This window comes from Solea solea, chromosome 11 (assembly GCF_958295425.1).
Source record: "Solea solea chromosome 11, fSolSol10.1, whole genome shotgun sequence".
Classification (NCBI taxonomy): domain Eukaryota; kingdom Metazoa; phylum Chordata; class Actinopteri; order Pleuronectiformes; family Soleidae; genus Solea; species Solea solea.
The window spans coordinates 10,254,454-10,280,613 of record NC_081144.1 but is presented as its reverse complement, the minus strand read 5'-3'; the positions used below and the strand labels follow the sequence as shown (position 1 = coordinate 10,280,613).

Sequence of the window (26,160 nt, the reverse complement as noted above, 5' to 3'; positions counted from 1 at the left end):
CACTGTCTCTCCTGCATTCTTTACAATGTAAATCTATTGTTGTCATCATATACATCAAATGATTTCCCTGTATCATGGATGCTGGAGGGTGTGGGAGGTGACGTTGACTGCTCTGTTACTGGTGCCCGTTGCCATCGAGTAAGAACACACAGATTGTTCGACACTCGCTTCACTGGCGAGACACAGTTGACACGTCATTTTCACACAGTGGCACAAAACGTGGACCGAGTGCGGCAGAGCCATCGCAAGCAGGAGCTGAGCAGAGCTAATCAGCAGCTCAGCTCGTAGTGTTTGAGGACATCTAACAATAAAGAGCCGGATCACGCGGAGATAAAAGAACGTGTTTGCTCCAAAGATACTTCAGTGTGCTCATGTACTTTATGAACTCGGTTGCAAAATAGGTCAAATGCTCTCTTTTTGAACAACCCTCTCACTCTGGGAAGCCTTCAGAATGTTCCCAAAATTATTTACCGCAGTTTGAAAGATGAAACATCTGCTGAAAAACAAAGGCTGCGGCTCTTTTAAAAGCTCATTATGACAGCGGATTCAGTCACATGCCATGTTTGAAATTTCATGTGCAAATTAAAGCTGCAGTGCGTAACTTTTGGTGTGTTTTTGATGATGATATTACTCTGCCACTGGTTGGTCTTCATGAATAGGAATGATGGAACGTTATTTGAATGTGGCTCTCAGAGAAAGGGCTCTGTCATGTAAAGCTGTCAGACCTGACTGAGGGAGCGTTTGTGTGTATACACCAGCAGGGCAGGGTCGGGTGGAGGCAAGAAGTATTTATCTCTGTTTGCTATTGTTGAGCGTGCACAGGCATGTTTTGTACACACATTTGTTGTTTCATAAGAGGAGAATCCGTGTTTTGTGTATTATTTGTTATTTTTTATAGCACTTTTCAACAACAAGGAAACTGGCAAAAACTGACCAAAAGTAAATAATACTTTTATGAGAATAATAAAAATAATACATTAGATTCTATATATATCACATTCTGAAATTCAACACTTAATTACGTATATATATATATATATATATATTTATATATATATATATAAACTGGTCTTTTAATTGCAATTGTCTGCATGTTATTTTGATTTATTTCAATTCCATTTTTTGTTACTTTCAGATTCATTTTAATCTCATAAATGTTTTTTTTTGTGAATTATATATCAACACTTTCACTTTGAAATGGTGTGCAATATCGTCCTAAAGTTTTTTTTAATTGCAACGTTGTGATGGATTATCAAGATTTAATTTTAATTTCTAATCACTAAACAGGTCCCCTCCTGACCAGACTAGAAGCGCACTGGCCCTCAGGTCATTTTGAGTTAGAGGCCCCTGCTCGACAGTGACCCTGTGTGTATTGCTTGTGACCGTATGAAGTATCGGATGGACACATGTTTTTATAAAACGCCGACCCTTCAAAGAAACAAATATAAACATTGACAGAACGACACAGACATATTTTACAAATTACAGGCACGTACACACACACACAGATATAAATATCCATGTGCCACTCAAAGTGAATAAGTTGTCTATCCCCAAGCTGCTGTCCCACATAGCCACTCAACTGAGCTGTGTGTGTGTGTGTGTGTGTGTGTGAGAGAGTAGGGAAAGTGTTATTTTAAGCAGAGTGTTTGAACGACAGAATGAGGAGTAGGAATCCAAGGAGAAAGGCGAAATCCTACTGCGTGTCTGTGCGGTGTGTATGTTTTATGGTTGCAATCCATATTTCCTGTGTTATAGTAAACATTTCTTCCCTGGAGGGTAATGAGAGCTCCGCTCGGGCCAATCAGTGACGAGTAAACAAATGCAGCACTTCTGCCCTGAGGTCAATCACAGCAGCTTTAGGAAGAAAAAACACAAGGGAGTGAGAGTGAGACTGCAGATGCCCTGAAGCTTCAGATCAACTGCTTGACATAAGGGCGATTAGACTGATGATTGTAGCGCCCCCTTCAGGCCATTCGGAGAAATGAAATACAAAAGCCTGCATATAGGGTTGAGTCCACTCTTGACTTTGCAGGAAGAAGACCAGGGTTCGCGACCCAGTCTGAGCAAGGGTCTTTCTGCATGGAGTTTGCATGTTCTCCACGTGTGTGTGTGTGTGTGTGTGTGTGTGTGTGTTTTCTCCGGGTTCTTCCGGCTTTCTCTCACAGTCCACAAAAATGCAATATGGGGCTTAGGCAACTTGGACTCTTTAAATTGACCGTATAGGTGTGAGTGTGAGAGTGAATGGTTGATCTGTCCAGGGTTTGCTCCACCTTTTTACCCTGTGTCAGCTGAGATACCCACAACCCCTCATGTGGAGGATAAAGCATGGATGGAGTACGTGTGATGACTGTACGCGTGTGTTCATCATTGTGTCTCGTAATGTGTGTAATGTGAGGCTCTTGTAAGTACTTACTCAAACCTGATAGTAGATCCAATGATTGTTGGTTTTGGCATTTCATGACATGTATCTCGTTTATATAGTGACAATAACAAAATATAGATTATCAATAACTTTATACTTTAAGAAGGTATAAATAGGACTGGGTAATAAATGAAAAAAGTTGATCCTGTTATTTTTTCAGCTTTTTTTTTATTTTTTAAAGCCAAGTGCAAGGATTGTTAGATCTAAGTGGAACAGCATTGGTGCACTGACCCTGATGAGGTGACCTTCTTAGGTAATACATTTCGGATATTGTTTGGGCTTGATGCCAGTTCTGTCCCCAGACTTGCTCAAGGGCACTACAGTGATGGTAAAGGACTGAGCAGGCAGGTGCTAGTCTTACATCTGGTGTCTGCACTTGACCGAGACTTTGGAAACACTGTTGGCCATTTGAGTGAGAAATCTCTGGAGTCGTGTTTCGATGCAGCAGACACGATATTTTAACGACATTTTACGTTGCACAGTTAAAAACACCGGCTCCGGAGTGAAGTTCTGGAAATAAAAAAGAGGAGAGTGCGTGAACTCAACCTTCTAAAGATCTCGGCAGTACCAGAGGGAGGATGCTTGAAAGCAGGTGTTGTAAGTGTTTTAAATATGGAGGTACATATAGACCTAGGAGTACTAAAGTATTCAATCCCCTTCAAACAGTCGCCATGGATACTGACCCACATTTTAGCCAACATGGATCTCTGCTTCCCATATACATTCACCTCAAATACATCCATATTGCAGCCTGAATAGAGCATCTGTGCTGGAAGGAAACGTACACGAGTGGAGTGGATGCCTTTATTCTTTAACAATGAAAATAATTGTCTGTATGAAATCAGCTGTTTGTGTGTGTGCGTGCGACAGAGAGAGAGAGAGAGAGACAGTCGGTGATCAGCAGTGAGCAAGACCGTGTTTGTCTCCGAGGTTTTCCCTGTGTAACCATGGCAGCATCGTATGGGGAGAACTATATTGGATAGCAAGACTTAGACACCACACACACACACAGTGGATTTTCACATGTGAACAGTCCACTATTTCTTTCTTTTCTTTATTCCTCTCGTGCGTCAGCCTCACCAGGTGAATTGCTTCGCCCTGCAGCCATAACTTTTAATATAGAAATAGAACATCATAACAAACTAAATAAATAGTTTTTCCACTATTTTGCATTGACCTCCATGGATGAGCGTGAATTCTAACGTCTGAAGTGTGCAAAGCCGCATATCTTGAATAAACCTGGCATTTCACAGCAGATAATGCTGTAATTTCACTCGTGCTGTTGCAGGAAGCTGGCGAATCAGCGTCTTTGTCTCCAGAAAGGGGGAAAAGTGGGAGAAACGCCTGTACATGGTTTCCAGTTTTGGCCTGTTTTTGGGCATTGAGACAAAGACTCAAACAAATGTGTTTTTGTACTGTTCAAATTTCTAATATAACAAGCAAAATGCTTCATTTTAAATAGTTAATACACTGTTTAAACATGCAGTAAAACTGCCAGATATTGAAGGTTATTCTGGGAAAAAAATGGGCAAAAGCATTTTGTCACAGGACATTTACTGGACCTTTTATGGTTAAAATAGGCAAACCAAAAAAATCCACACGGACATGAGGCTTAGTTGTTAAAGCGTTAAGAGTGGTTTGTCTTAGTGGTTAAAGCATAAACCACATAACCAAAAGTCCCACAGATCAATAACCACATTTTACATGTTTTATTTCATGCCACTCTATCTGTTCCCACCTCGCCGTATTTCCACCGACTAATGAAATTGAAAAATAAGTACAAATATTGTGTGACAAATATTGATGAGATAAATGCGGGTTGTTGTACGTCAACTTGCAGAAGTACCAAAACCTCATATTAATGGACATTAGAGTCTCTTGCTCCAAGCGAGAAGCAGCACGACTTCCATGTAAACTGAAAATGATGTTGACAGGATGGACACATCAGTCACTGCTGACAAAACAGCCTGCAGCCCCAACAGACATTAAATAAAGTTAAATGTGCTTCATGGTTTAAATCTTTTGCTTTTTTCCAATGACATTTCTGAATTTTCTTTACCAGCAAAAAGTTCCTTAAAATAGGAATGAATAAAGTACCACCAACCTATTAGGTTAATATCAAATACATGTATTGATACAACACAACATTGAACTGTTTTATTATGTATCAAAATCCAGATTTTGATACATGAGGTTGATAGCAGCTTCACCTATATAGCATCGGTTTAATAGGTTTCTGCTGGTGATATCACCATGGCAACAGTGCATAGACAAGGTGCATGATCTGGTCATACTATAGATTGATCATATTCCCCACAGTTTTGTTTTTTTTATCTGCAGAGCAGCATCACAGTGAGCAGGAGCAGTTGCAGTGGGCTTGGTTTTCTGTGTGTGTTACTGAGCAGGAAACAATAGCTGAGCACTTGCAGTCCTGTGAGTAACGTGTCGTTCAGACATACTGTACACTGAGCTCTGTAGATCAGGGGGGTGAAATTCAATGACTGAGGGGGCCGTATAAAGCTAAAAGAGAGGAAGCTGAGCCCCCTCTGGTTCCGGCTCTGTGTTTTCAAAGTCCACATTTAATTAGCTTTATGTATTTTACTGGCGAGGTAACTTGATAAGTGTGGTAGTAATCAGTGAGTCTGAATGAGAACTAGCATATTTAGTTATCGCTGTCATTTCCAGCATCACGTCGCGCTGGTGTCAGCACCTGCACCGCTCTCTCTCTTTGAAGATGATTCATGTTGCCTTCACGCCGATGTGTCTGCACCAGCATTACAAACCCGTGTGTGAAAACACAAGTGGTCTTGAACATGCTGAGCCATCATGGCTCCTGCTCACGCTCGGCCGCTCTTGTTCCCTAAAAGCGATGATTGATGGACGTACGATACAAAATTATCGGGTAACGTTAATTTCATGATACCAACTGTTGATGTAAGCTGCCTTTTTTTTGTCAGTGGACCTACATACAGTATACTGAAGAGCTGCACTGGTCACGTCTCAGCCTCATTATCATGTGTTTCTCTGTGTGTAATAAATATCCTCCTCTCTCTCAGTTCACCCATCTGTCCCCCTCTCTCTGTCTTTATCGCTGATCATTCCACAAACCATGATTGATCAGCACAGGGAGCAGCTCATTGATCATCTCCATTCTTCTCCCTCTCAATTTCCATGTGTTTTCTCCCATAATTACCTTTTCTTCAAGCCATGAATCTCCTCAACTCTCTTCTTCTCACCTCTTTTCCTATAGTTTCTGTGTCTTCTTTATTTTTGAAACCATTTCTTCCCCCCCCCCGGCCTGCCTTCCCTTCTTTATTTCATTTGTTTACTCTTACTTTAGTTTCTTTTCTTTTCTTCGGTCTTATACATTTCCTCCTCCCTTCTTGTCCATTTTATAATTTCTCACTCTTTTTGTGCATGCTTTCAATTTTCTATGTTCTTAATCCCCATCCGTCTTTCTCCTCCTTTCGTTCTGTTACCACCCTTTTGTTGTATTTTCTCCTTTTCTTCTCTCTCTTGACCTTTCATATCTTCTCTTGTTCTTTTCTCTGTTCTCCCCCATTAACCTCTTCTCAATTACCTTTTCCCATAACCTGTATCTCTCTCTCTCTCTCTCTCTCTCTCTCTGCTCCTATTTCTTCTTCCTCCTCCTCCTTCTCCTCCTCATTTTCTCCTTGAGGTCGAGAAGGATGTGTCTGCATTTTAGAATTTCTCAATGGCGGATGCATCAGGGGGGAGTGAGACAGAGAGTGATAATAGTGAGAGATTGAAGATCCAACTTGAGCCCTTGAGTTAAGTGATAACATCTAACACTTCACACACACACACACACACACACACACACAATTCCCAATTAAACACTTCAGCGCTTGGCGTGATCCTATCTGATCATGAGCTTGGCAGCTTTGGCAGCAGTGATCAATGCTGGTTCACCTCTGTTACACACACACACACACACACACACACACACACACACACACACTAAACATTTGTCGTTTTTGCTGTGTCACTTTCTCTCCATCCCTCGTTCAGTCGTTTCTCTTTCATGTTTTCTGTGCATGTCCCATGCTGTCACTTTTCCTCTCTTTCCGCACACAAACACACACACACGCTCTCACTCTTTTTACTCTTGATTCCTCTTCTTTATCATCATCATCATCATCCAGTTGTCTTTCTTTCTTTCTTTCTTTCTTTCTTTCCTTCCTTCCTTCACACTCTCCCATAATCTGACATCCTCCTGTCTCTGTGCCGGGTTTCTCAGTGTGGCACTCTTAAGTAGGTCGGTGTTGACAGCTGAGCTCTGCACAGACAGAGAGGAGACATTATTTCTGCTGTGTGTGGGCTTCCACACTAATGCTCACTCACTGTTTGTGGTTTCACCCTCGCTGCAGACTCGGTACGTAGATCTGTGGTGGGCATAGAAACCAGAATACGCTCAGAGCTGTGTATTGAGTCCACACATCCAAAAATCTGTACAAAACGTTCCCGTCAGGTCTTGTGTGGACTTGAATTTAGAAGCTGGTGTCTTACTGGGTGCTGTGGGTTCACATGTGTTTGTTTCCAAACTGCTCACGTTCCGTGATTCCCCAGTGAGCGGAATTTAGACAAATACACATGTAATTACACATGTAATTACACATGTAATTACCCACTACACATACAAACAGTGACACAGTGAGTTCTCCTGTTCGTATGGACTGTAGTTCTTTGTCCAATGAGAGTAGCACTGTGCTTCAGCATAGGGTTATTTTGTGAAAGGCTGATCAGTTAATTAAATCATTTTAACTCTTAGAACACAGAGCATTCAAGCTGCTTTTTTCCCATTACTATGTTGAAACATACAATAATTACAGAGGCTATAAGAATGTGCAATATAGAGTGTCTCTTCACCATCTATATATAAACACACCCTGAGCAAAAAGTAAAATGTGTCAAATTGAATTGAATTCGGAAAATGTGGAATTACGTCACAGTCAAGTTCACTTGGCCTCATTTTTATGAACAAAAAGAAAAGAAAAACAGTCTATTTTGTGACTTCTGCACAATTGTTGCTACTCTATATCACTACTAAGAATGCAATATAATAAACGCACTTTTTTAAAGCCTCAATGTGTGACCTATGAACACACACCCCCAGGATGTCCATATAAGGAGTTGTGTGTTATTCCCACCACAATTTGCCATGGGTGCACCTGTGGCACAGACACGAGGGGTAAAATTGTTTTGCAATTTGAAGCATTGCAATCGTAAAATAAATGCATCTCCAAACTGACTGTAAATGTGAAAGTGAGTATGAATGTTTGTTTGTATGTCTGCGCAGTGATTGGCCGTCAGTCTGGCCAAGCTCGCCTCAAGCTCTGCTGGGATTGGCTCCAGCTCACCCGTGGATGGATGAATGGTAGCTGATGGGGAACTATATCTACAACCCTGTGTTAGGCCAATATTTATTTATTTATTTGTGTGTGTGTGTGTGTGTGTGTGTGTGTGTGTGTGTGTGTGTATGTGCAGTGAGCCAAAGGCTGTCTCCAGTGTGTATTCAATGTGTTTAATTTTGAGCTTTCTGACAGCTGCATTATTCACAGTCTAGCATGGAGGCTGACTGTTCTAACCTCCATCCACCCACTTCGGGGGGCTTTTCATCTCTGCTGGGGGGGGGGGGGAGGGGCAGGCCCCCGGCTGACATGATGCTGGCAATGCAACATATGCCTATGTGGCTCCAAATCACTGCTGCATTTTTAAACATTCACAATTGCCTATTTCGTTTATCGGTAGGAAGAAAACGTGAATAAACCACAAACTAAGTGGGTGCCGGCGCGTCTCGGTCTCACTAACTACTATGACACTGTGTGTTTGCCTTATTTGTTTTGCTTTGTCACGTATGCCACACTCGCTCCCGGCAATGTGCATTAAGTGGGAAGTGAAGCTTAAATGATGAAGCGCCATTGTACTTTAAAAATGTGTGTCCACAAAGCAATACTCTGTGCTAATTAGACTCAACAAGCACTTTATGAAGCCTCTTTCACACTAAAACGAGGAGGATTTTTGAACCCAGGTGGACCCACTTAATAAAAGGCAGTTAACATCAATAACACCATTGGTTGTTTGTTGTTTTTTTTTATCACCTGTGCAAGAAATGTGACAACACAGATGAGCTATAAACAAACCAGAACAAGGAAAAGGGCTCAGTGACAATGTTACAGTGGTTACTATTTTGTATTTTTACTTCTGTTCCTCTCTCAGTTGATCGTTCAGTTGATTCAGCTGATGAAATAAAGAAATACTGTGCGGTGTTCCAAGTCGTAAAAATGAAGGTCAACCACAAACAGTCACAGTTAACGCCGCAAACCGCCAGGAAAATAACTGTGTGTCGTAGAGTTGCACCGGGAATTTGCATTGACAAAGATTAAATTAGCACGCTCACCCGGGTCTTCCATTCCCACTAATGCTGATCGCAGGTGAAGCTGGTGAAAAGACCCACATGCATTACAGCGTTATCTGACCAGGAAGTGAATGTCGACTCAACACATTTCCATTGGTCGAGAAATGTTTAAACATTTTAAATAGGTTTTTCTGACTGGTAGGAAAAGCTACCTTGCTAACTTCCCTCAGGTAAACAATTCATTATTCACGACACAACTCAAGTATCTGTTTCCTGATTCTTGATCATGTATTTATTGACTCTCATTGCGACCTGGATGTGTATCTGCTGATCAGCTTTAGGTCAACAAGCTGTAAGGATGAGAAATGTGTGACCTGTGAACTGATGCTGAAAGCTTTGATTGTCATTATAAACAAGATTGTTCTCCCCGCGTGTGTTTGTATTCTCCGGGTTCTCTGGTTTCCTCCCACAGTGCTGAAGATTTGGGGATTAGGCAAATTGGACACTCTAAATTGACCGTAGCTGTGAGTGTGGATGGTTGTTTGTCTGTCTCTGTGTGTCCTTGTGGTGGACTGGTGATCTGTCCAGCGTGTACCCCGCATTTCGCCCCCTATATGTCAGCTGAGATTGGCACCAGTGCCCCCTGGGACCCTCATGTGAAGCATAAAGATGGATTATAAACAATATCTTAAATGTCTTAAATAATTACAATAATTAAGACACCTTAACTTTCTAACCACATGTGATTGTGCCGCTGTAAGAGACTCTCCTTAATGGGATTAGTTTCCAACAGATTTAAGAACATTGTTGCAGGGATTTGCTCCCATTCAGCTACAAGAGCGGTAGTGAGCACCACTTCTTCTGCTGCTGATGATAATGATGATGATGATGATGGGCAACAAGCTGAATGAGGATGTTGATGAGTTATTCTGCACCAAACTGGGAATCAAAATTGAATCTATTTTATTTGTGTGGCACCAAATCACATCATACGATATCTCAAGGCACTTTACATAGTCGGGCCACAGCATTTATTCGTACTGTATATTATCAAACTGTTGCAAAACAGCTTCTAACCACACATGCACACATTCTGTTACAGCATTCTCAGTCAGGACACTCATAGACATAATGCATTCCCTAGCCATTTACCCGCATCTAACCCCAATTCTAAATTCAAGCCTGAACCTTCAAAAACACTTCCTCACATGGTCAAAATGTCCTAACAAACACAGTTCTATCATACTTCAATCCTGCCTGACCCTAACCTTAACCTGACCACAATTTAAAACGTAGCCCTAAAATTCCTCAGAAATGAGGTTCTGCCTCATTTAAACCAGATCATGGTCCCCGTGAGGACGACTGGTCCTGATGAGGTCAGAAAATGTCCCAAAAGAGTCACAAACACACTCCCGCACGTGTGAATGATAAAGAGCCACCACACTTCTGGTCACTGCTAACATTTGGAGAATATACAGTATAGACATTTCAGTTTCTTTGTGTGTTTCTGTCAAGATAACAGATTATTAACTCATTAAAAGCCTGTCACTGGTATCACCATGGAGACTGACGAGGGGGAGGGACCCATGCAGTCAAATCTCCGGTCAACTGCGGGGACAAGTTATTGATAAATACCCATATTTCTTTCTTTGTGTCCTTTGTCTCTGTGATGGAGGATTTACATTACTGCCCTGGCAATTTATAGAAAGGACATCAGAAATGATTCTCAGATGCAATTAGCCTCATAAAAAATGTATATAAAATGAACAATTAGGAAATATGAAGTTGTTTAAAATGACAGCCTCACGATAGTATAACTGTCCACTTCTATTACCATGAAATATAGGAATGGTAGTTTTTTTTTCTTTTCCTGCAGGTAAACAAATCATTATTTATGATTGGTTTCAATATCTGTTTGTTTCCTCTCGCCGCGACCTGGATGTGCATCTGCTGATCAGCTTCAAATCATTGAGCTGTAATGATGAGAAATGCGTGGCCCGTGTGAACGGGTGTCACAACAGTGACAGTCGTTACAATAATGATCATCCTTATAAAAAAAAATGTGAAAAAAAAACCTCCGCAGACATCGTTCAAGATACAATCAAGCGTTTGAGGTGACTTGAAATGAACAGTCATTCGATGGTTACAGATGTCATTGATCTGGTCTCTAACAAGAGCAGCCACCATTTTGGAAAGACGTCCCTGTGTCGTAACGGTCTCAGACTCATTTCCATTCATCTCGGCACCGTGTGCACTTTGACATCCTAAGCGGTGCAGCTATTTTAACGAGCATGTTTTCCACTTTGAAGCAGCAAAAAAACATATTGTCCAAATGTGAGTATGTAAGTTTTGTTGGTGTGTTTTTCTTCAAAAAATGTCTGTCACTATCGAATTAGATTTGTGTCATCATGTTCAACCAACACTTTTCACAAAGCTAATAAAATATCGATTTAATCATTCAAAAATATCGTATTTTAGTGTTCTTTGCGCTCCCTGATTTGCTCTTTGCGCCGTGGTTTTTTTGTTTTTTGGCGAGCCGCTGATTGGCCATTGACGGCTCAATGGACCAGAAGTAGTCAAGGGCTTGGAGTCGTTGTCCGTCTGGAACTCGTTCCCCAAGTTTTCCCCGTCGACATCCAACAAAATAATTGTAAGTATCTGCCGTTTGTCCGAGTATAAACGTTCCGTACTACACTATTATTTTCGCTCCAGACGGACAGCGATTCCAAACCCTTGACTACATCTGGTTAATTGAGCTGTCGCTCCAGAACTCAGTAGCCAATCAACAGACAGCTTCCTAAGGCCCGCCCGTGGTCAGAATCGTTTACAAAAATCACAACGCAAAGAGCAAATCAGGGAGCACAAAGAACAAGTGTATTTTCATACAATAATTACAGTATTTTTGAACCATTAAACCGATATCGCTTTACTGACTTAACTTGGTTCACTATAGGGTTTGGGAGTACACACACACAGAAGCTCCTTTCACGTTAATGCGCAGGGCCTCAGAGGTCCAACTGTGGCCTTGTAGATAGTAGAGTTTTTGGCGGAGAGAAGAGGAGGATAAATAAGTGTAATACAGCATAGAGGGGCGGAGAAAAGAGGAGAAGAGTGGAGGAGGAGAAGATTCATATAGATTTGATAGATTGGAAGCTTGAGGCACATGAGAACGCCTGAGGGAAGAACAAAATAAATTGGATGGAGAAAGAAAGAGAAATGAGCGAGAGGGAGAGTAAGAGAGGAGGGTGGGGGGTTGCTGCATGAAATTGGATTGAGAGAAAAACAACATGAGCGATAACACGCAAGTAAAAAAGAAACTGCGAAAGAGTGTAAAGATGAAGATAGAGATTCAGTGACGGAGAAAAGAAAGAATGCTCAGAAAAGGCAGAGAATTAAAGAGATTGTGAACACCTCGGAAAGAGGAAACAAATAAAGTGTGGAACAGGAGGTTAAAAAACAAAAATCACTGTATGCCCGTTCAAAAAAAAAAACAATAACAGGACATTAAATAAACATCCAGACTGCTCCAAGGGGGGGAATAAAAGAGATCATAAGGGTGAAAAGTTGGTAACAAGACCAACTCTTTGGACGGTGCGTCTAGTAGCTGCTGACCGACTGGGGAAAAAAAGAGAGATAGAGGAAGAAATGAAACCTGCAAGAGATAAAAGAGGCAAAAATGGAGACAGACTCATAGAGAGAGGGAGAGAGAGAGAGAGAGGGAGAGAGTGCAGGCAGTGCTTGGCCAGCAAATTATTTGCAGAGCTACAGATTTTCAAGGCTGCCTCGTTGGCCTTGCTGCCTATCTGTCACTTTATGTGTGTGTGTGTGTGTGTGTGCGTGTATCCACATACACACCTCCCCGCTCATCTGTGTTTTCCAGGAGTGAAATCATACATACTTTACATACGCTGTACATGTGCTGACGCGTGCGTGTGTGCACACACACGCTGCTGCTGCTGCTGCTGCTGCTGCTGTGCTGGTTATTTTTACCTCTCTATTTCAAATCTGCTTCAGGATGCACAGGCACAGGAAGTAAGCATTGTCTCACTTTTCTGCCACCCGAGTTTCATTTCTCCTCCACCACCCTTCCGCCCTGCTGGGCTTTCGCTATACTGCCGACCATAATCTTCTCCCATAATGCATCAGCCCTTCCTTTTATACACCTCTCCATCCCATGCATTTCGGCCATGTTTTGTGTTCGTCCAACTGTTTGTGTTTTCAGCAGCCTGGAAGTGCAAATGAAAATAACATTAAACTTACATTTTAATTCATCCCTTTGTTCTATTCAAATGTCTGTATTAACTTTGTAACTTTTTAAGTTACAAATTTAGCGTTTTCTTCTGAGAGACAGCATTAGTCAACAGACATCGATGTGTCTGTTGTTCCTCGTCTATTTGAATTTGAGTTTTTGAGAAGTAGTGAGGGTTTGGTAATGTTCAGACGCGAGTGTTGAAGATGTGTTGTTAATGTGTTGAAGAGCTATGACTGAGTCGAAGTCTTATTTGAATATCTATTAGCTGCCACTATGGTCGCAGATGCTCTTCTTGAGATACATATACATCAAACATAGACATAGAGTAAGAATTTAAAAGCTTAAAATAAATCATAAAAAACTCAAAATCCACCTATAAGCTCCCACCACGCTTGCCTTTGCAGTGAGAAGACCCGGGATTGCGGCCTGATCTGAACATGGGCCTTTTTGCATGGAGTTTGCATGTTCTCCCCATGTGTGCGTGGGTTTTCTCTGGGTTCTCCGGTTTCCTCCCACAGTCCAAAAACATGCAGATTTGGGGACTAGGTAAATTGGACACTCTAAATTGACCCTAGGTGTGAGTGTGAGAGTGGATGGTTGTTTGTGTCTATGTGGCCCTGCGATGGACTGTTGACCTGGATCACCTCCGAAATCTAATCATTTATTTTTGGTTGAAAAAATGTGACCTCCTTGGTGGAGATAGCACACTTTAAGTGTCTTTATTTCTAAATGTAAGGGATATGATGTGTTTGTTTTCTTCATGTTCGGTGTGAAACACCTGCTACCCTTAAAGACCATCTCTGCTGTCATAACACAAAAGCTTTTCCTGAGTGTTTTCTCGTCTTATCCAACCCAAACCTCTGGTTACTGGAGTCACCTCAGTGCAGACCTCATGCTGAAAGTAATACCTTCAGTAAACACAAAGGGTCACACATCTTTGAGACGCCCTGTCTCTCCATTCACTCGCATCAGTCTTTGTGGTTTTTTAAAAAACAAAAACATGAAAACTGGCTAACTCTCCTCTGCCAAATGACCCGCTGCAATCTTGTGACCAACACCACTCCAGATATCAACAAAACAAAACAACAGAAATGCAATCGGTGGTGAACAGTGACAGCGGAGGGTTGAGAACCCTCTCAGAAGATTGTCTCAGTGGGAGTCATGCTTCCTTCAAAGTTGTCCTTTTGGTTCTTGACCCTGTTTTATTCTTGTTTTTGTTTGTGTTTACCGCAGGTGAGCATTTTTAATTAGGATTTATGCACTAAGATTACATTTAATTAAACACAAACACCTCAATATGAGCGTGTGTCCCGCTGTTTTTCCCCTTTAAATAAAGGGCTTTCTTCCCTGTGTGAGTGTATCTCTACATTAGCTAATTAACTTGACAACGTACTGTGTGTGTCATAGTCAAACCATGCATTTATGCATTCTATATCCCTTTATAGGTGACCAAAGTGCTTTACAAAATAAAAGCATTACAGACACGCAGCATTATAAACACATGGTATAAAAGCAAAGGCATGAAACATAAACCAAAGCATGAAAATACCAATTAAAATCACAAAAGAAAAAAAAGTCAAATAAAAGAATTAGAACAGAATAAAACTAGTGGGTATTAAAAGTCATAATGAAGAGATTTTATTTAATTTTTTTATTATTTTTAAAATGTTTGTGTCAAGTTTTATTACAGACACAATGTACAGCTTTTTTTTTCTCTTTATTAAGGTTATTATTAACTTTATTAAGGAAGAAAGAAGAACATTGTACATGAAACCGACATATATACTCCAGTGTCAATAATCTACAAATACAGAAGATAAGTGCAAAAAAAAGAAGAAAGCATTGAAACAATATTCTAAGTGTATAAAGAGTGAGGCAAAGTAAACCCATCATGTAAGGATAAATTCTAAAATAAGATAAATAAAAAGTATGTGGTTTGGGGAATTTACTCTTCTTTAAAACGTTTAGTATAGAGAATAACATTAACGGTTTTCTGACAGATTTTGGAGGGTTAAAATCAGAGATTCCAGAAAACTTGCATTTGTGTCCGTGACATTTACACAGAATCATCATTTAACAACAAAATGTAAAGTAAAATATACTTTAGCATCTCTCCTCTGTGATTCTGCTATTTGTTGCAAGTTGGTTTGACAATGTACAGGTGACTTGGATTAGTAATAGTCATAATAAGGTATTATTACAACACAACAAAACGTTGCGGTGCCTGAATGTGATATGTACAGACCACGCCGCTCCTCCAATGCATTTGACTGGACATTATTTTGCTTCCCCGTTGTCTTCTTTAATGTTTTATGAGGACATGCAGTAGGATTTTTAGTTCACTCACATGTTGCGTATATGTGAATGTAAATCTGATGTGTGTGCAGGCATGATAAAAAAAAAGACGCCTCTCTCTGTCTCTGATCCTCAGGTATATCCACACTCTCTACCTTGGCGCCCAGAGCCGTTGGAACAGCAACGGGCCTCGCCGCCATTTCTACTGGCGGCTGATGTTCGAGAGCGCTGACATCACCATGCTCCGCCTCCTGGAGGCATTCCTCAAGTCGGCACCGCAGCTCGTCCTCCAGCTGAGCATCATGATCCACGGAAATGGTGTCCTCCCTCTGCAAGGTGAGCTGGGTTTTTGAAGCTGTGCGACAACGGGAAAAAGAAAACAAGTTGTGAAGTGTGAGCCACTGAATTCTTCATTTTCTCCAGAGTTCATTCAATATTTATAACCGTGGGGTTGTGGGGGTATACATGTTTGGTTTTATTTTTATAGATTTGGTCATAATTCCTATTATGATACCACTGTTTACTTTGTTTAAGAACGATGTAAACTGTTACTGACGGTAGGTGAGTATGCTTGAATGTATTGACAGTACTTGTAAAATCCTGTAATTTTCACTCCAAACCTAATTGCAGGAATGGAGGAAGGGTTCCCAACGTTTATGGTCCACTGCCACTGATTTTCTCCACAAATGATGACCATCTTTCAAAGAGGTTAAACAAAGCATATAGCAATAAAGCATCGTTAAATCAAACTGTCTAAATAACATCATTACAAATCATGCAAAGCAACAAACACATTATGAAGCTTTTATTGGTTTTTAAAGGTCATTATACATAGCATCATCAAATAAACACACTTCCAAACATTCCATGTGAACTTTGACTGAATTGCTCAGACTCTAACTCTTCTATCATGGAGTTCTCATCTCCTAAAAATAAGAACTAATAAAAATTCCTTCAAAACGCAAAGTCAGAGCAGCTCTCTTTCTGCTCAATTTTTAATGCCTTCTCTGAGATTCATGGCTAATTTGAGACAAGACTACATAATTAACACACATGAATGTTTAATGTCTTAAACTGAGCTGTGGGTGGCTCGCGGGGGGGTCTCGCAGTTCGGGAATACGCACAGGCTAACCATCGTTTGACCTCGCTTTGAAACCAGTTCAAGTCAATTTGAAAAAAATAATTTGTGAGTTATGTACAACTAATGTTGCGTTTATCTTATATTTTGAACTGAAACACGTAACATAACGTAACATTAAGTGACCAATATAGAATGTATTGTGTTGCATCTGCAGCTCTCGCTCTTGTCAGACTGCAAGGCCAAGATGATATTGAACTATCTTTATTATTTACGCGCTGATATGTATTGGTTAACTGTCAACATACTGTGTACATTGTGTCACTACCTTGACAGGGTACATTATAAATCTGTCCTTCACTTTCACTGGTGTGAGTTGAGAGCTGACCCATCAGCTACACTGTAACGTCAGCGTGACTACTGTATTGATTTTTGAAATGTCAGTGTGAAAGTGTGTGTTTTTTTTGGTTTTTTTTGCAATTAAAATGAAGTATATTATCTTTACTTTCTTTTATGTCCTCCCTTAATCCGACCATCTTTGTATTTGTGTCTCTTCCTCTTTTTTTCCCCCTCTCTCTCTGTCCACGTCTTCAGGTCTCTCGGCCTCTGCCTCCTTGGTCTCTCTAGCCTGGATGATTGCCTCCTATCAGAAGGTCCTCCGTGACTCTCGTGACGACAAACTGCCCATGTCCTACAAGGCTGTGATCGCACAGATGCTGTGGCACTTCTTCACCATTGGAGCAAGGACTGTGGCCTTTGCCCTCTTCGCTTCTGTCTTCCAGCTCTACTTCGGCATATTCATCGTCAGCCACTGGTGCGCGATATGTGATAGGATCTTCAAGGATAGGCTTAGAATATGTGCTTTTAACAGCTTTTTCATAGTTGTAGTACATATTTTCCCAGAATTAGGGCCTTTATAAATTGCAATAATGTATTTTCTGGAACAATAGTTTAAAATATGCAGAGATATGAAATCTGCTACCTTTTAACCAATCAGTGAAGGCTAGGCTCAGGAGAGGGATCTTATTATTATTTGAACATGCGTCTGGTCAGTTCGTCTGAATGCACTGAGGATCTTATCTATTTAGTCTAGTATTAGCTGCTGGAAGAAGTTCCTATGCCAGAGTCACAGGCTGCCAAGCACCTGATTCCTGCATTAGTAGAGACAGCGTGTGGATGTGGGCGAATGTGTAATGGTGTCAGGAGAGGGAGGGGTAAGAAGAGTGAAGTGGTATCTTTAAATAACTAATGATATCCTGCCATGAAAATACCTCTCTGTGTGTTTTTTGGAGAAGTTTGAAAAGGGACCTATGTTTAAAGTTGAGATAAATTCATATTGGACGTCTTGTATTGTCATCTTGCTCCCTACCCATGTGTGATATGCTGTGGTATTGTTTATTTTTTCTCAGGTGTGTCATGACTTTCTGGATCATCCAAGGTGAGACCGACTTTTGCATGTCTAAGTGGGAGGAGATCATCTACAACATGGTGGTGGGAATCATCTACATCTTCTGCTGGTTCAATGTCAAGGAGGGGCCCAGTCGTTTCCGCATGATTGTCTACTATTCTGTGACACTGGCTGAGAACGTCGCACTGACCACCGCCTGGTACACGTATCGCGGCACGCACACCTCTGACTCCTACGCCCTCATCGTGGTGTGCCTAATGGCTTGCAGCTTTGCCCTGGGCACCTTCTTCATGCTGCTGTACTACTGCTGGCTGCACCCTGATGGCCCTGTTCTGGGCTCACAGTGGAGAGGATGTGTGGACGAGGGTGTGGTGGGTGCCGGAGGGGTTGCAGGAGTAATTGATGCTTGCCTCACCCCGTCGCAAGGGTCCCAAACAGATATGGTCATTACAAGCCCTCCGAGGACTCTCCCCAGGACTAAAGACACGGGAGAGTTGATTCCTGGGGAGAGAGAAAGGGACAAGGAGAGAGACAGGGACAGTTGCTTGCCTGTCTTCCAGGTACGTCCCTCCCCTTCCTCCTCTCCTGCACTCCTTCACAGGACCTCCTCCTCATCCCGTGCACAGGAGGGCCCTGTGATCCGGATTGACCTCCCAAGAAAGCGATACCCAGCCTGGGATGCACACTTCATTGATCGGCGCCTCCGCAAGACCATTCTGCTACTGGAGACAACATCGGCCGTCAGCCCCCGGATACAGTACAGAAGTAGCATGATGGGAAGCAAAGAGGTATTAGAATATGAAACAACAGTCTAAGCCAAAGGGGCTCTTAACTTAAAATGCAGTCTGGGACCAAGGCTCAGTCGGAGATTAGTTCTCATCCCAAGACAATGTATGTCAGGAGAGACATGAAGAGGAGACACAGTGTCAGGTGACTGCTTTTAAGAAAAGAGGTTGTCAGAACTTGATTGTAAAATGTGAAGCGCAATCTGTGACTAAGGCTCTCCCTTTAGGACACAGTCCAGGAGTAAGTAGCATGAATGAGCCATGGGAAGTTACTGGAGTAATGCTGAACTGGGTTAATCTTCATCTTCTCTACTCTAAAAACTCGAAGGTCAGAAATGTAATCTCTCATCTTGGGACCAAGGAGTGTTAGATTTAGTTTCATCACAAATGGTCAGCACAAGATGTAAAAAAAAGACTTAGGAAGAATGAAGTCACAGAGATTGAGATCAATTGCGAAATAGTCTGCTGCATGAACCTAAGCCTTGGATTGTGGAGATGTAACCGAGACTTGCCAGGTAATGCTGCTAGAGTTTGCGTTGGACATGCAATTGTTTTGGCTTGGCAGCAGAATCAGAGTGATTTATCCAATAAATACAACTTATGTGATTTGCAGGTCAAAAGATCCCTAAAGATCTACCTTAAACCATGCTGAATGTGGATCGTTTTAGAAATCCAGGATATATGCAGTATGATTGAATAGCACTTAAATCAGGATAAACAAAACATAACTTACGTCTGTTTCAGTTTGAATAAGCTAGATACCTTTGACCTTCAAATCACTGAATCATTACTGACTTACAGGAGTGATGATTTAAAAAAACAACAACAACGATATACCAACAATAAGAATGAACTCTTTAAGCAAAGCTAAATGATAGTTGTATTATCCCCCCCCCCCCCCCCATCATGCCTCAAAAAGATTGCATGTCCCTCTGGACCTTCGGTAACAATCCCCTGAGCTTCATCAGTGGCGTCTGAAGACAGATGTAGTCTTCTACTTGTGTCTCCAGACTCACAGAAACACAAGCATTGATCTACCGTTGGCTCAAAACTAAGTCTCCGCCCAGATGGCTTATAAAATGTTGGCCACACATCCGCACGAGTTACAACAGCAGCCGGTTACAAATGTCCCACAGTTTCCACCCCAGCTACCTGAGAAGAGGACGCGTTTGGAAAAAATGAATCAGGACTGGATGTCAGGATGTAAGCTGGACAAGTTCTGCAGTGGCTACCACCATAATGGCATGCTGCAACTCGCCACACACAGGCCTGTGATGTACAGTTGAATAAATACAGATGTCAGATATAAGCTATACTAGTAAGTAGTTTACGTGATGAATGGCGTTTGGTTTTACTACTACTAAATTTTATTCTGAGTTTTCCTCCTTCTTCAAACACATAACATAGGCATGGGAAAGGTATCATGAGCAAACTCATTATCCTGTGAAAACATTTTTCAGTGTTTGTTTTCTGTGTTTTTTTTTGGAGGGAGGGTGAACAGTAGCAAACAAAGAATCATGACAACAGACCTTAAGACATATGAAAACCCATGAACATGTTTGGCTAAGGGCCAGGTCATACTTACTGCGTTCTCCACTCAAACAAGGCCCAAGCTCTGCACCAGTTTAGCATTCTGCGCATGCTTACTCAAACTCATATTCCATTACAGTAGCAGTGATTACTCACCAGGAAATCCTTTGTGTTTCCTTGTATTCGCTAACTTGTACATGTATGGGTATTGGTGGTTTTCCTCATATAATCTCAAACAAGTTCCCATGGTTAGCCTCTTCTTTGTTGTCTCTTTTGACCAAAACAAGAGCATGCCACCTACTGGACTGGAGAGCTGTGTGCAGATCCACAGACCCAAGTGGACCTCTACTCACACGTGGACATGGAAAGAATGACCCGGCCCTAAGAGGTTTATACAAGATACAAAATGTGTCCTAAGAAAATTGATAACAAAAAATCATTCAAAGTTGCAAAGTGCATAGCCTTTTTTGCAGTAAACAAGAAGTTACTCAGCAATAGCTGTTCTTTCTTGTCTCAATTGTTGACGTTGGATTGACCTTCATAAATGCGATGCAACTTAGAAAGTCTGCACAAGCCTTTGACTTTGAACTGAGTTTACTGGACAGGAGTAAAAGCAACATGGTAAATTGTGTTGCTCTACATTTAAAATTGCTATTGCTATCCCCGAAAGCAAGTTGAACACGTTCAGCAGCCAATCAGTAATCAACTACAAAGTCGAAAAATTTAAATCTTTCCACCTGGGTATCAATTAAAATCAGCTAGAGCTTTGGAAAGTGGAGCCTGGTCAGCAACAATTAACAGTTAATAAAAAAAGATTGGCATCAAAGCTAACTTCACAACAGATTGTTGTTCAGTCGCAAAACTTCACTTTGAAGTTCTTCTAAAGAAAATGGAAAAGGGGGAGTCAGTCAGTGCATTAAAGGGGATCTCCTTTGTTTTGAAGTGTGTGGGGGGGTCTTTAACTCCATCCCAGGAACAATGCACAAGCATGTTCATCAAAGCATGTGTCATAGGAGCTTTAACAACCCAACAATCATTTGGAAGTTGACAAAGGTCGTGGGGGGGGGGAGTCATCAGCTCATGGCTGACTGTCCCAAGCACAAAAAGTAGTATTATGCCTAGTATGTAAAACAAAACAAAATGGTATAGATTTTCAACATGCGCTTGGACACATGAACTTGTTAATGTACACATACCTGGGGCCATTCACATGCAGTCTTTAAGGTTTGTGTATAAAAATGCATTATTTTGAATGGAGACAACCATTACACATGTGTATTAATGAGCGACACTGTCCAGATGCAGCTCAGATGAAATTCCTAGTAGTTCCTAGTAATTTGTATTCAGTTTTTATTTATTTTTTATTTTTTTTCTTGGTTTAATGCTTTAATAAATTCCACGTGGCTGCTGCAACTTCTGTCATCTCAGCAGCTTCCAGGCTCTGTTGCTAAGTAACAATGCAGAAGAAAAAAAGTTGTGACAATGCAGACAGAAGCTCCACCCCACAAGCGCCTTGGTTATAAAACACCTCTGGCTTCTCCCATTCCATTCTTATTATTAGTTACTAGTTTTTAGACACTGCATATGAATGGCCCTCTATTGACAAATGTCATGCAACAAAAATTGTGACAGTATTCACTATTCATTTTAATAATCACCTTTACGCCGATGATGCTTGTGTATATTCTGAGGTGTTGAAGGAACTCCCAATGGTTAAAAATCTGTGCACTGTACTTTATTGTGTAGAGCAATCAGGAAGAAAAGTGTCCATACTTACTTTTCAAACGATGCTTTTTCATAGATGATGAATTTCAGTGTCTATGAAATTTAGTTCCTGAAATCTTTTTGTTCGTCAGTGAACATTTTGGCATGACTCTGGTGCTAGAGGAAAGTGTAACGGTGGGTTATTAGGAATCATTCTCTTTCAGGGTCATTGGTAGCCTGTTGGTTAATCTCAACCAGCATTTCTCCAGGGGCACCCACATGCAGAAATGTTCAGTTTGGTTTTTCTAAGAAACGTTCTGCTGCTGTCAGCGTCCAAGATGAGTCTGCTGCTGACCTTTCCTCACTGCCTGTACTTGTTTGATGTGCTGTTTCATTTTTTTTTTTTTATTTGGGAGAATGTGGATAATCAGCACTCTGAGGGATTGCAGGATAGACCCAGTGGCCATCATACGCTTTGTTAAATACAGTATAAGTGATCTCACCAAACCAAAACAAGGTTTGTAGTTGTATGTGTGTCTCCTCTGCTGGGAAAATCAGGAAGACAATTTTAAAGACTTAATTAATTGATGAGAAAAAAAATATTGGTAGTAACGCATTTGTATTACCTGGCCAGTGTTATGTCCTACCTGAGCTTGTGGATGTTGGTGTCACTGGTGGCAGTCACAGCAATGTTAATGGTGCTGAAAACAATGACTCTTTGTCAAACTTGATGTTAAACGTGACAGGCCTGAAGGCTGATGTACAGACGACGCGTACCTCCCACTCATGGGTTGAGGGCGAAGCTTCACTGACTCTACAGAGCCAGTCTGTTGTTGTCGAGGTAAAATAACAGTAAATAGTGGTGCACTGGTTATATATTAACTTGAACAAAAACATGTTAAAAAGTAAACGGTGAGTTTTTTTAAAAAAACAAACAAAAAAAAAACTCAAATCATCTTTTATTAATTGATGCAAGTATTTATGTTTATTTATTTTTATATTTGTTTTATATCTATTTATCTATTGTTTACTCACTCAGTGGCCATGTCTTTGGTATGACTCTTGTCATAAGATGTAAAAACTAAGATGTAAAAACTAAAACCAGATTCTTTTTTTTACTCATTCTATATATCTGTATATACCAGAGTGGCGCTATACTAGGATATGCGCGTATGAGTATGTGTGCTTTGGTTTGTATGTATTGTTGGTATGTGCAGTATGTAAGGATGTGCTTTTAAGTTTTTTTGATAATGCTGCTTAAAAATCCTCCGAGTGAATGAGCAGAAAAAAAAAACAAACCAGTGGTGAAAATATATGATGATGTTAAAAAAAAAAAAAAAGAACAAGCTGTGCTGATAACTGTAGATGGGAACAATACTGTAGTAAACATGGTTGAACAGCCATCAAAATAAACTCTCTCAGTGTGTCTGCGTCTTTATTGATGGCACGGTAGAGTAACTAAGTCTCCTAAACGTACACGTACATGATACTTCACTTAAATATGATGCTGAGTTTCCACGACATGGTCCCAGCTCACCTCGCCTCACCTCAGCGCGGCTCGACTCATGTACCTCCTCAATGTGGGTGGAGCCACCACAGCATGGCTGCATGAAAGTGCCGTGACTTTGTTTTATACGCCGTGACTTTATTTATATATATCTATCTATATCGATATATATGTATGTATGTATATATATATATGTATATGTATATATATATGTATATATAAATACATATACATACATATGTAGATATATATAGATATATATTAATACATACACTAACCAGCCATTTCATTAGGTATACAGTCCACAGACATGTGGTGTGATCCTCTGCTGGTGTTCTTCAGTGATGTTTTCTGCCGCCCTTGGTTGTAAAAAGAGTGTGTTTTTTGAGTTACTGTTGCCTCTTTCTATCATTTTGAAGCAGTGTGGCCATTCTCCTCTGACCCCTGGCATCAACAAAACATTTTTGACGAGAAACCTTCTGCTGACGGAATAGTTTTTCCTCATACCTGTAAACCCTAGAGGTGATGGTAGATCAGCAGTTTCTGAAAGCAGGTCATCTGCTTTGAGGTCGTTCCATTGTGTGCTCAGTTTGAACCTCAGCAGGTCAAATGTAGTCTAAATACACTGAGCTGCTGCCACATGATTGGCTGATTAGATATTTGCAAGCAGTTGAACAAAGTGGCTGGTGAGTGTGTTTTGCTTCAAGTTTGAGCCATTCGGTTTCTCAGGCAATAATTGCTGAGAGCAAAATCTGACATTTTAAGGAAAACAAACCAATCCCAGCTGACATAAGGCGAAAGGCAGGGTACATCCTGGGGAGGTTACCTGTCCATCACAGGGCAAACATGTAGAGACAAACAACCATTCCTTCTCACACCTATGGTCAGTTCAGTGTCCAATTAACCTAATCTGTACGTGCTTGAACTGTGGGAGGAAGCCAGAGTACCCGGAGAGAAGAGAACCCACACGCACATGGGGAGAACATGCTACAGTCTTGCTGTGAGGCACTGCAGCCCCGTCATTTTAATTGAATTTAATTGAATTTAATTGTAAATGTACTCCCTCGAAGCAAAGTGCAGAAGGTAAGACTGGACCCAGGTCTTCAGTTGCCTTTTCACCAAGCAGAGAGGACGAGTTGACATTTAGCTCAGTATGTTGCTGTCCCACCAGAGGGATTTTTTCTTGCAGCAGTGCAAACATTACAAAACAATGACAGTATTAACATACACAACAATATCTCTCTCCTTTTTTCCTCACAGGTTATTTTTTCCCCGCTCTTTTCCTCTCAGCTCAACCCAATCGTTTGCCTTTGATCGCAGCTTCTCTCACATGAATATTCCTCTTTTGTTTGTTGTACATTTGTTGTTATTTGGTTGACGGGGACATCTCAAGAGACCCGGTGACCAAACATTTATCCTCTGCCTCCTCTCCTTTTTGTTTCATTTGAGGTTTTTTTTCCACCGTTTTTTTTTTTTTTGTCCAAACTTTTCACAAGAGCGTCTTCAAAGAGAGATCATATCCCTCATGTTCTTCCTGTTCTTCCATGAGTCATGCCTTCCTTGTTACTTTCCTCGTCATGCTACTCTGCCATTTGCTGTATCGTCAGTTCTTTCTCCCTTTTTTCATTTTCATGCCCTGATACTTTAATTGTTAATTTTCTTTTTCCTTTTCTTCTTGCATGCTTTCCTCTTCCATACCTGTCCCTCCATCTTAGGAGTCTCATGTCACTAGTTCACCTTGTTCTCTGTGTTGCTCTCTATTTACTTATTCGTCCCTACATATTCCATTTCTTTCCCTTTTATATCCTTCCTCCTTCCCTGATTTTCATATTCTTCCTTCTCAGTGTCCCCCGTTCTCTAGTTGTCATCTGCTTTCATTTTTTTTTCTGAGTCTTTCATCTCCGTCTTCCCTCGTCTTACCATCGTCCTTTTCCTCCATCGTCCCATCATTCTTCCTCTCTCCATCCTCCTGTGTTTTTCATGCTCGTTTTCCTCTTCTTTTTCGTAGCCACTTGCGTCAGACCTGTGTTTTTGAAGCTCGGGGTTTTTTGAAGATGCTGCTTCTTCTTTGATATTGGAAACAAATCCACGTGCACACACACACACACACTCACACATCAATCATACTGGTTTGAACTTCAAAGCACATCAGACCTTGATATGATTTTTGGTGGTGCCTGAACTCTGTATATCTGAAAATGTGCATGTTCGTGTGTGTTTCAAAGATATTAAGTAAAGGCATGTGTGTGTTCTTGTAGGGCTATCTTTGTAAGGACCAATTTTGTGAGGACTTACCCAAACCAATTTGAAGGTTAGGGTAAGGGTTGGGCATTTAGTTGTGATGGTTAAGGTTAGAGTAAGGGGGCTAGGGAATGCATTATGTCTATGAGTGTCCTCACTACAAATGCTGTTGATAAATTAAATGAAGTTAAAAAGATAAAAGATAAAAAGAAACTGCAAATATCTCTGCACTGATGTACTGCAACTCTGAAAAGAAGGTGTGTAAAGACAGTGTAAAGGAAGTACACATAGGGCAAAAGGCGGGGTACATCCAGGTCGCCAGTCCATCACAGGGCCACTCATAATACTTTTCCAATAAACTACCTATTTCTTTAGTTGTGCACATACGCGCAGCAAGGGGTGCAATTCTTGGCACTAATGCATAGAACGCATCATCAACCCTGCCGCAACTTTGATGCCATGTTTCCAAGTCAGTCTGGAGAAGCTGTCAGTCAACACCATGATGGCGTCAGCCATGAGGCCCGTACACACACACACACACACACACACACACACA

The 26,160-nt window shown here is 41.1% G+C and overlaps 1 protein-coding gene across 1 annotated transcript in view; it reads left to right on the top strand.

Moving 5' to 3' along the window:
• xkr7b (XK, Kell blood group complex subunit-related family, member 7b) overlaps positions 1-23,152 on the top strand; it is a 59,219-nt gene extending 36,067 nt beyond the window's left edge. The window contains exons 3-5 of the mRNA XM_058643202.1: positions 15,488-15,687; positions 17,024-17,243; positions 17,839-23,152. Coding sequence (XP_058499185.1) covers positions 15,488-15,687; positions 17,024-17,243; positions 17,839-18,652 — 1,234 coding nt within the window. The 3' untranslated portion in view covers positions 18,653-23,152. The remainder of the gene's footprint in view (positions 1-15,487; positions 15,688-17,023; positions 17,244-17,838) is intronic.
• Positions 23,153-26,160: the final 3,008 nt, after the last annotated feature.